Here is a 10987-nt window from a genome sequence, read left to right as displayed (position 1 = left end):
TGCCGCTGCTCGCCTCTTGACTGGTACTCGTAAGAGGGAGCACATAACTCCTACTCTGGCATCCCTTCACTGGCTCCCTATACATTTTAGAGTTCTTTTCAAGATCCTCTTATTTGTTTTCAAATCTCTAAATGACCTCGCGCCACCTTACCTCTCATCCGCCCCTACACACCTGCCCGGCGCCTCAGGTCTGCGGACCAGACATTATTAGAAGTACCAAGAACCAAACGGAGGCTCAGAGGGGATCGAGCCTTTTCTGTTGCTGGTCCTTCTCTCTGGAATGACCACCCACTGAACATTCGGCAAGCCTCATCGCTGCCCATCTTCAAAACCCGCCTCAAAACTCACTTGTATTCTTTGGCATTTGACTCAGCATGACTTAGTTTTGTTCTTGGTTTTGCTGTTCGGTGCTTTCTACCATCTTTATTGCCGATTTGCTTTACTGTTTGTTGTATATGTTGAATTGCTCCATGTACAGCACTTTGTATGCAGCGATGGCTATTTGAAAGTGCTCTATAAATACAGTTGAGTGGGGTTGAGTTGAGAAAGGTGTTTTCTCTCACCTGGACATGGGCCATTAAGCCACCCCCTGGAGCCAGGTTTTGAAGGGTCCTATAAGGAAGCTGGGGTAAAAAATGTGATACAGGTGAGAAACTCAACACCATTTTGTTTTTGCGACGAGTCCAGCAAAATCGTTGATTTAATCCATAGTGTCGTCTGTGCAGGAAAAATGCCATTGTTGGATACTTTGAACTTCATTTATTTATTTTGGGCCATTGATATTTTTCATAAAGGGTCTCCCATTTGAAAAGCGGTGTAGTCTATGAAACAGGTAAGAAACCCAATGCCATTTTGTTTTTGTGGCAAAAGTAGCTTGCCAAAGTAACTGATTTCACCCAAAGCAATATTGTAGCAGTTGTGGCAATTAAAATGCCAACGGTAGAGACTTTGAATGTACTTGATTCCATTTTATTGCCAAACAGAGGGATAATGGATGTGTGAAACAGGTGAGAAACTTAACACCAGTGTGTTTTTGTAGCAATGGAAGCCCATCAAAATCAGGGAATTCGATCATTAGTTGTACCAGGCATTTAAGATGGACAAGATAAGGAAGAAACAAAGGTGGTTTTAGATTTTTTTTTTCTCCATGATAGTACCGGTACATTTATATATGTGTTGTCAGTCATAATGGCCCTTCCGGAGTCCATACTTGTGAATGGGAATGGAATCGCATTTAGCTTGGAGAAGCTGCAGCTCCCTCACCACCCTAAAAAGAGGACAAGCATTATAAAAAAAATGATGGATGGATGTTAGGATTAACTGTGCTGAGAGATAAATTGCATCATGAATACATGAGTCTTTGAACAATTAAAAATGTCCTAGATCATTAACGTTATCCAAGATTAAGATGTGACATTATTGGGGGAATGGTGATATCCAGCAGTAAGAAAACTCTTGAAAAGTCTCATGACAAAACAATGTCAAAATAAAGCATGGTTTATTGATTCACATGGTGAATGTTTCCATTTTTTTCTGCAAAATGCACAAGGAACATAATCTTCACATGTAACTATGGCACAAATGTTAGTAATGGTGACCCATCACTCGATATGGTTACTTTGGCCCCCCGTTACCTTACAAAATGGTGCACAATGTCAGCATCCTGAGACAAATGAATGGGTGTTATGTACTTCAACCCCAATTCTGTAAATGGCAACAAACTACAAAATAAAAATTGTAAACTTAGGAGTTAAGTCTTGGACCTCTACTTCTTTGATTTAAATCAAAAAGAGAATGTAAAAGCACTGATCAACAACTTGATTAAACACAGGTCAGTGAGGTCAGGAAGTCAGTAAACCGCAAATCAATTGCCATCCTGTACATACATCAGCAAAAAGTGAAAATAAATGGAAGTTAGGTACATTCATTACAACAAGATTTTTTTTTTTTTTTTTACCCAAGACATCTGTCGGAAAACTGTCATCGGTCTAGCTGCCAAAGCTTGTTGACGTAATTTACCACTTGGAAGCAACATGTCTTTACTAGCACAAAGAACCATGTCTGCGAATTTCTATGAATTATGCTCAGTGAAATAAAGCTATTGCCGTTTCATGCAATACTAATACTCTAAAGTTCAATTTCAAGTAAAAGTTGACTTTGCACTGACTTACTCATAGACTTGGAGAGTGGTTGTGGAAAATTAATCTGTCGATTTATAAGTACAAACAACCATATATGTATATATACACACCCATGTACAGGTGCAATAATACCACATTGTACCACACCTAATGGCGGCACAGGGAAGAGTCCCCAAAATACTTTGAACAAGGAGTTTGTGGTTCCACATGACACCCAGTGCCACGAGAGATCCCAGGGGAGCACCCTTACACCTCAGCGACCTTTGAATGTAAACATGTTGAAAATAGCTTTTGACGCACAATAGTGAGCCCATCCTTTGATCCAAAGGTGATCAAAAAATAAACCGTGCTCACAAAGCCATTATCCAATAGTTTTTTCTCATTAATAAATAACTGGTTATATATCAAGCCACTGATACAACGTTTAATATCAAAATCCTATGATAGTCTTTTACATATTATAAATAAGTAATGAAGGAAAAAAAAAAAAAAAAAAAACCTTAGCACCTCAATCCCAACTTGTCCACCGAACGATGAATCCAGCTGATCCATCACTGGTACGCTGCAATGTTCTTGTCCATAATTCACCTTTAGGCTGTTTTTTTCTTCTTCCTCCCTTTGCCATAGCCTCTTCCAAACCAACCACCTTGCACCGCCGTGGCTTCTGCGGCCCCTCCAGGTTCACCAAAGGACGACTCCTTTGGCGAACCAGCGTGGCGAGCAATGACCGCACGGGTGTGGCTGTCCTCATCGTCAGGCCGCAGAGGTGCAGCAAGGTTGAAGATGGGATCCTCTGCCCTGAAGAGACAAAACAAAATAGTTCATTTCATCAGTGCCTTGCCTGTGTGACTTGTTGGACTTAATGTACACATTGTAGATATAACAACACACAAAATAAGTTAGTTATTTATGATTGTATTATTGGCCAGTTGTCCGCGATCGTTGTCAAGCTAAGCAGATTGGATGTATGATTGGCGTATTATTTTAATGATTGTCTTCAGTGCAGCATTTCTTTACTCCGGTTGCTGTTAACCTGCAATGTAAACTGAGTTTTAAAGACATTACAAAAGGAGATTTGAATTATGAAAGGCCTTTCGATATTTTGAAATCTGTAAAAATGGCGTTATTCCAGCGTCACACTCACGCTTGCAAAATCATCACAAGTAACAGCTAATACCATTCATTCTGTTGCCACCTGCCATTCTTATGCCATCCAAAAAGCCCGCTTTCAAAGAGCGTCTGTAAGCAAAGATGCAAACTTAGCTTCGAAAGTGCTTTAAAATCAATAGTTATTCCACTCTGAATCAACAATACAGACTGGCTGGCCGATTGCTCAAGAAAGGACCGCAATTGATGTCGACTGACTCGGCACCGGCAGGATGGTTGACTGCAGTGTTTCTCAATTATTTTCTGTTACGCCACCCCCACCCTTGGAACAAGAAAACATTCTGCCCCTTCCACACCCCACCCCATCCAAATATCTGCCGCGATTATAAATGGTATCACTTTCTAAACTCTACAACAAGAGTCTACAACTCAACCTAACATTATATCCCCGCATAACATCTTTATTAATATTAAAGGAAACATATGAACTTACAACAAAGAATAACTCTTAACATTGTTTATACGTCCGTCAGAGAAAAGATTTGAAGTGCATCAATTTGCCTGAATTGAAAAATAAAAATTCAATGAGCGTCACTGCCATCTACTACAATGAATGTGTAATTACACTTTATTCTAGTGCGGCAAAAAAAAAAAAAAAATGTTGGGTCATAAGCGCATCAACAGAGGTCTATTGATGCACCACCACCGACGACAGAATACAGAAGCATTTGACTTGCATCGACATACCTGTCATACACAGGAATTTGGAGATGAAGCTCTTCCATGAGAAGACTCATGACGTCATCACACTTGGCATTGATTTTTAGGACAGCCAAGTCATCTTTTGGTGTCCACTAAAACAAAAAGAGCACAAGTGCAGTCTTACAAATTAATGAATACACTTGCGCAACACGATTTATTCCACTCAAGACCAATTACAATATATTACATTTCATTCACAATACTGTACTTTACCTGGAGGTTAATGATGTACAGTTTGGGCCTTTTGCTCGCTGGTTTGTTCATGCACCACAGACATGCGTATTTCTTCAGCACCTGCGCAGAGAAACTGTTTTAACATAGATAAGGCAATACAAAAAAATACAACTGCCAGAGAGGACCACAATGTATCCTACAATACGACCTGTGATTGTACATGAAAAATGTATGTTGACCAAAAATAGATGATTACAACTATTACAGCTGTGCTTAAACCAAAGAAGAAAATGTGACATTTTGGTCACAAACCCATTACATGAAAACTTTGGTTTCATGGAAGAGAGCTTTTTATTTCTTTTAAGCCGTTGGCAAACAGTTGAAGCATTTTACCACTACCCACAATTGTAGCATTTTACATTGAATGTATGACAAATAATAATGTCATAACATCAATTCAAAATTGATCTGAATTACGCCCATGTCGAGATCGAGTAATCTTATAAACACTGGAAACTTAACCCAAAAAAAAAAAATGGACCAAAGTCATGGATAGGAACTACCTTCAAACTGGAACCTAAGCAGAGGATAACGTCAGCCATCTTAGCCGCCTCTGCAGCTCCCTTCCAGTTGAGAGGTTGCTCCAGGGTTCCTCGTTCCCCAAAGTGCACTATTGTGTCCCTGAGTTCACTGCCACAGTGGCAGCACCTGCGGCCCGTGGAATGCCGGTGGAGGGATGTTCGCTCCGTCACATCGAATAAACGCACGTACTCCCTGACTGGAGAACAGCAAGTACACACCTGGAAGATGGAGGCAAAAGCAACATGTTCAGAAAAGAAAGGCAATAAAGCACACCAGGGGTGATTCTAGGATCAGAGGTTTAGGCGTGCTGGCGGTTTTGCTGCCCGAGCACATCCAATAGGGGGAAGCGCCAGTGACTATTACATTTCCAATAAATACTGTACCCATAAGTAGTTCACACAACAGTCTGAAGGTCGATAAAAACAGTGGAGCTAAATTAAAATCAATCAATCAATCAATAAAGTCTGGTGGGAATTCTGATTGGCTGGTCAGTTTTCGAGTCACCAGCCACAAAAAAGTTAGTTAAGACCCTGTTTAAAATCAACTCTAACTGGGGTGTCATGAAACAGCTTGTGTGTGTGTGTGTGTGTGTGTGTGTGTGTGTGTGTGTGTGTGTGTGCGCGCGCGCGCGCGCGCATCACCTCAATAAACATGTTTCCATGAAGTTCAGACAGGGCGTGCCTGGGAAGACCACTACGTAGATGAAGTCCATCACAGTTTTGAGACACCACATGCTTCACCTTTAAAAGCACGCACATTTTTAATCACGCGTGAAATATTTACCATTACATGTTGCTACACATAGGCTAAACCTACCAGCATTTCCTTATTAAGCATCTTAATGCACATGTGTGTGAGTGTCGGCTCTGCTTTGCTCAGGTCAGACGAGCTGTTCGGAAAGAGATAAAAAGGGGAATGGTCCCATCAGAAACCTTACAGTGTACAATAAAGTCCCATCATAGATGACAATAGGCAAGACACCTGACAGCGCGGCCCTTCTGCAGTTGTGTCCAAACACCGTTGGGCCCTCGGTAGTCAGGGATGGATGCCGCCTACCAAAAAAATAAAATAATACTTTAGCCAGACAGAAGATCTTGAAATATAATGTCAAAGAACAGTGACGCGAGTTTCTTACAGTACTTATTCCAGCTCCAGTGTAAACCACCAAGTGTTTTGCTTGTTTGACTGCCGCTGCCAGGTGCCACACTTTACTTTTCAGGTCATCAGCAGTATCAAACAACTGTAAGAAATAAAAACGTTGAAATATGTTCATAAATTGCTGTACAAAATAAAGATTACACAACCACCTGTGAAGGTGCGGTAATTGACGATTCGAGGAGACGAAGGCGAGTCATGTCTCCATCCTCTCCACAACAACTGTTTACACATCAAGCAGCAAGCTACTCCCTTTCAACCATTTCACGTCTATAATCCCTTTTAACCCAGAAAAAAAATCCCCTCAAGGTACAGGTCCCCGCAAGGTACAGGTCCGTGGTTGAACATCTATCCCTTGTGGTTCGACACAACCATCAATTCTCGAAAGTACTTGTTAACGTAAGGGTCGTGGGAGAGCTGGAGTCTATCACATTCTGAGTCTTCAAATAAACTAACTTGCATTATGAATGGAAGCGGAGTCGTGAAAAATACAGAACAGTCTTGCTTGGGGACAAAGCTTGTATGAGCCGGTCTTACTTCCTCTTGCTTCCTCTGGAGTTCAATTCTGCGGATCTTTCTCTTGCACAGTTCCTCCACCGTGTCTTTGTGCAGCACAAGCACAGAAGTGTCCTCCTCCGACCTCTCAGCCTCAGGTTTTTTCAGGATGCGCCTAACCTGAAGTTTAAAAGAAAAGATCAACCACGGTCAGCTAAAACGGAACTAACGTCGACTCATTTGCATGTCGTTTTTCTGTTTTGGCGTACCAGCCTAATTATCTCCTTCTCGTTTTCTCGTTGCATTATCTTGGCCTTTTGTAAAGCTTTTCTCTCCACCCGGGAAGAAACAGCGCGGTCTGTCTGGTTTGCCATTACGGGATTTTGACCAGCTAAGTGGCTCCGTTTTCAAAACAAGGCTCCCTTTAACTACAGCCGGACGGATGTTCGTCTATGTCGACATGAAAGCGGATAGCGCCCCCCTGTGGCTCGGAGTGCGCCCGCCGCTTTGTAACTCGTAAATCCTGTAAACTATTGTTTAATCAGTCTTCCATTTTCGGGGGTGTACACATTCTTATACCAACTGCAGGGGTAAAGTCATAATTGCGAGATATGGCAAAAATACTCCACCAAAGAACAGACACTTGTGAAAAAAGGATTTTGTAAATGTAGAAGTTCTGATTCATCTCATGTGCATCAGTTATAAAGTAAAAAAAAACTCTGAAATGTACCTAAGTAAAATTAAATAGATATTTTCACTGTTAATTTTATAACAAAAACATTTTGATAACTTGGCACAAGGGAGAAAACACAAAATGCTGGTCACAAAATATTTCCTCTTATTAACTTCCATAAGCCGTATACTGTACTGAGAAAAAGAAATCGTGATGCTTGTCACACTTCTAGGCCATATACAAACCAGAAGTTGAAACCAGAAGTTCACACATGGTATATATAAATACACACGTCTTCCGCAGTGTGAACAGGGATTGCCAAAATTATTTGTATTTCCTGAATTCCGGAATAATGAAGCGATGGGGCAGGGGGCATTTTTTGATTACTTTCTTCAAAGTCTCAAATTTACATACAGTAAAATGACTGCCTTCAAACAAGTTAGGAAAAACAGATGACAATGTCATTTTTTTGGGAGCTTCTGACATTTATAGACAATATTTGAGTTAATCGGGTAATGTAATTGAAGGCACACCTTAAACATACTGCTTCTTTGTGTAAAGTCATGGGAAAGTCAAATCAGAGAAGAGAATTGTGTCTTTCACAAGTCGGGTTCATTCTTCGGAGCAATTTTCAGATGCCTGAAGGTGGCACATTCATCTGTTCAAACCGTTACACGCAAGTATGAACACTATGGGTATGCCCCGCCATCATAACCCTCAGGAAGGAGAATCATTCTGTATCTCAGAGATGAACATGCTTTGGTCCGAAATGTGTACGTCAACCTAAGAACAAAAGCAAAAGTCCTCGTGAAAACGTTGGCTGAAGCTGGTAAGAGTGAAATGAGTATTGTACCAACATGGGCTGAAAAGCCACTCTGCCAGGAAGAAATGACCCCCGCACCCCACCAAAAAAAGACAGAGTTTGCAACTGTATGTAGGGGATAAATGCATTAAGTTTTGGAGATGTGTGCTAGGGTCTGACGAGACTAAAATTAAATTGTTCAGTTTAATCAGCATCATTACATTTGGAAGAAAATGGAGAAGCTCGCAAGCCCGAGAACACCATCCCAACTGTGAGATATTGTGGTGTCAGCATCATCTTGTGGGGTTATTTTTCTGCAGGTGGGACAGGCACATTTCACAAAATAGGCATGATGAGCAAAGAACATTTTATGGAAATACTGAAGCGACATCTCAAAACATCCTCCAGGAAGTTTAAGTTTGGGCGCGAATGATTTTCCAAATGGCCATCACAAAGTCCTAACATCATTCCTATTGAAAATGTACAGGGTGGGCAAACCTGAAAAGGCATGTCTGAGAAAGGCAGCTAATGAACTTGGCTCAGTTACACCAGTTCTGTCGGGAGCAATGGGCCAAAATTCCTGCCCACGATTGTGAGAAGCTTGTCAGTGTTTGACCCAAGTCATACCATTTTAAAGGCCATGGTACTAAACGCATCCATGATTTGAACCGCTTTATTCTCAGTAGGGTCATGAGCATGCCAGAGCCTATCCCAGCTGAGCAAACTAGTTTACTGTGCAAATTAAGTAACAACCTTGAAATATCTTGCATCGGTACTGAGGGCACCCTGTTTGCTTCACAGTACGCACGGATAGCAATTGTCATGTTGTAAAAACCTTTATTATCACACTAAAAACCTACAAACATAAATAACACAAACTTCACTCTGGAGGCTTTTTTTGGTAGACATGGAAAGCAAACCAATAATCCAGGCCTGAAAATGAAGGCAACAGTTGAGCAGATTTACTGAAGTACAGTACTGGTTGTCCAAAACTAGGACCACAAAATACTGTAATATAATCACTGTTTCAGTGAGTTGATAACATTCTTTAAGAGAAGACAATAATTCTGTAGTGCCAACAATTGTTTCCTCTGTTATTTCATGAGAGCAAATATTTGATGAACCCAAGGCTGGTGTTGAAGTCACTGGCATAGCTATGATGTTTAAAATATTTGGATCCAAACAAAACAATCCCATTCGCAGATTCAACTACCGGTATATCAGTGCGTCGATGTGAAAGTATCTTATAATTTCTACGGAAATGAAGACACAACAGTAGTTCAAAGGGAGTCCAGATTTGGGAAATATACACTTGAGTTCTTAGTGGGGCCAAATGAGCATGTGTCATCGGGGTCTGCAGGAGAAGAAGCTCTGAGAGCTCTTTGCAGGCTTTGTTCTCAACCGCCCTCGCTTTGTGTCAAGTGGCTGCTCGCTCATGAATCCTGTCTTGTCGTCAGTCGTCACAACTCCCCTGCGTCTTTCTGACACCTTCTTCTGGATCCTGGTGGGTAAAAGACGTCAATGGTTCAGCTGCTTGACAATAGGTTCTGTCTGTGATACAAAATGTTTTATTTAAATCAAAGCATAAATTGAACATATGCAGTATCTCAAAGTTCACATTTTTGTAAATATTATTATTATTATACAGTGGTACCTCAACTTATAAACTTAATAGATTCTATGACCTCGTTTGTAACTCGAAACGTTCGTAAATTGAGCTAAATTGCCCCAATGAAATGAATGAAAATGCAATTAATCTGTTCTAGCCCCCAAACAGATTTGGGGTTCACATAATGAAAGATGTAGGAAACTAGAGACACATCTTTTTGTGTGTGTGTGTGTGTGTGTGTGTGTGTGTGTGTGTGTGTGTGTGTGTGTGTGTGTGCGTGTGTGTGTAACTTGAAAAGTTCGTAAAAAGGGTTGTTTGCAAAGAGGTTTCACTGTATCTTTTCATGGGACAACACTGAAGATCCTTGGTCATGTGACTCGTTTGTGTTACAAGGCCTCAGGTGTTAAATATAGTGTTATTGAAATATTTTTTTAAAATGTGGTAGAGTGTAGTTGAGTATTCCATCTGGACATTAATTTGCTGGGCTTGGCGGCCTCATGAAATGAGCTGGTTCTGACTCAAATGTCCACAACGGAAAACTCACAAGATGCCTCTTTTTCTCAGGAGTGACTTCTGAGTTGCGGCAGACAGAGAACTCCTTCCTTTTGGACAGCTTGTGTGCCCCATCTGAACAAACAAAAACACACGTTGGTATTGTCTTGCTGTGATTTCCCCCAGACACAGCACAGAAATTCGCATACAACTAACATTTGAATCTTTGCTGCCTGTAATCAAAAGCTGTGCTTACAGTAATTCATCGGCAGACAAGCCAATGTTTTGCTTTTGACGGAACTGGATCAAATAATGCAAATCTTTATAATTCCAAATTAATGTAGTTGTACCTTGACTTGTTAGTTTAGTAACCGGTAATTCACTCTGTCCCCAAAAAGTTGTAAATACATTTTAGAGTAGGTTTGTTTAGGCTCTGATAGTTTTGTTTAGTTTTTTTTTTTTTTAATGGGGTATTTGTCAACAGAGAGATTTATTACATGACCTACAAATCAAATACAGGTACTGTATAGTATAGTGATCCCCGACCACTGGTCAGCGGAAATGCTTTTAAGGCCTTACGGAAATGTTGCAATATATATAAAAAAAATTGTAGAAGAGCATATATGTTCTCCTAGGGAATGCACATCATTCACAAATGGTTGCCAGTCCGTGAAACATTTGTACTATTATGAACTGTCCACAGTGGGGGAAAAACGCTGGGGACCGCTTGTATAGTGCACAGACTCTTAAAGTCCAATAAAAGCAGTGCGTACAGTAATAGTATTTCTAAAATCATATTAGATACATCACAGTACAGTATACAGTAGAACATCTATGAGAATTATGCTGGAGTACGGCTTTTAAAAAAATCTGTCCATTCTCTGTATCACTTATCCCCAGGAGGGTCGCCGGTGTGTTGGAGCCTATGACTTCGGGCGAGAAGCAGGCTGAACTGGTCACCAACCAATTGCAGCTTAATAAAATATATATATATA

At 40.7% G+C, this 10987-nt stretch overlaps 3 protein-coding genes across 6 annotated transcripts in view; all 3 read right to left on the bottom strand.

Annotated features, from left to right (window-relative positions):
• pcyt2 (phosphate cytidylyltransferase 2, ethanolamine) overlaps nt 1-2262 on the bottom strand; it is a 12771-nt gene extending 10509 nt beyond the window's left edge. Inside the window, exon 1 of the mRNA XM_019889188.1 lies at nt 2252-2262. The gene's annotated coding sequence lies outside the window, so the exon portion shown is untranslated. The remainder of the gene's footprint in view (nt 1-2251) is intronic.
• sirt7 (sirtuin 7) lies at nt 1939-6862 on the bottom strand. The gene is made up of 10 exons (XM_019889186.1): nt 6686-6862; nt 6459-6596; nt 5902-6006; nt 5748-5818; nt 5583-5655; nt 5408-5506; nt 4748-4984; nt 4224-4304; nt 3996-4102; nt 1939-2939 (listed from the first exon to the last, which is right to left on the bottom strand). Exons 1-10 carry the CDS (start codon nt 6788-6790, stop codon nt 2732-2734), a joined length of 1224 nt encoding a protein of 407 aa, XP_019744745.1. The 5' UTR covers nt 6791-6862; the 3' UTR covers nt 1939-2731.
• Nucleotides 6863-8711: 1849 nt separating this feature from the next.
• The window catches only part of cp110 (centriolar coiled-coil protein 110), a 14836-nt gene continuing 12560 nt past the window's right edge, over nt 8712-10987 (bottom strand). For 3 of the 4 annotated variants that reach the window (XM_019889467.1, XM_019889466.1, XM_019889468.1), the window contains 2 exons: nt 10045-10127; nt 8712-9392 (listed from right to left, as the gene is read on the bottom strand). In XM_019889467.1, the coding sequence (XP_019745026.1) occupies nt 9236-9392; nt 10045-10127 (240 nt within the window). In that variant the 3' untranslated portion in view covers nt 8712-9235. Of the gene's footprint in view, nt 9443-10044; nt 10128-10987 lie in introns of all 4 variants that reach the window. The other variant, XM_019889469.1, reaches the window with a different exon arrangement.

The sequence above is a fragment of the Hippocampus comes genome, unplaced genomic scaffold (assembly GCF_001891065.2).
Source record: "Hippocampus comes isolate QL1 unplaced genomic scaffold, H_comes_QL1_v1.1 scaffold86, whole genome shotgun sequence".
In the NCBI taxonomy this organism is placed as follows: Eukaryota; Metazoa; Chordata; class Actinopteri; order Syngnathiformes; family Syngnathidae; genus Hippocampus; species Hippocampus comes.
The sequence above is the reverse complement of the archived record's forward strand: the minus strand, read 5'-3'. Positions and strand labels throughout refer to the sequence as shown.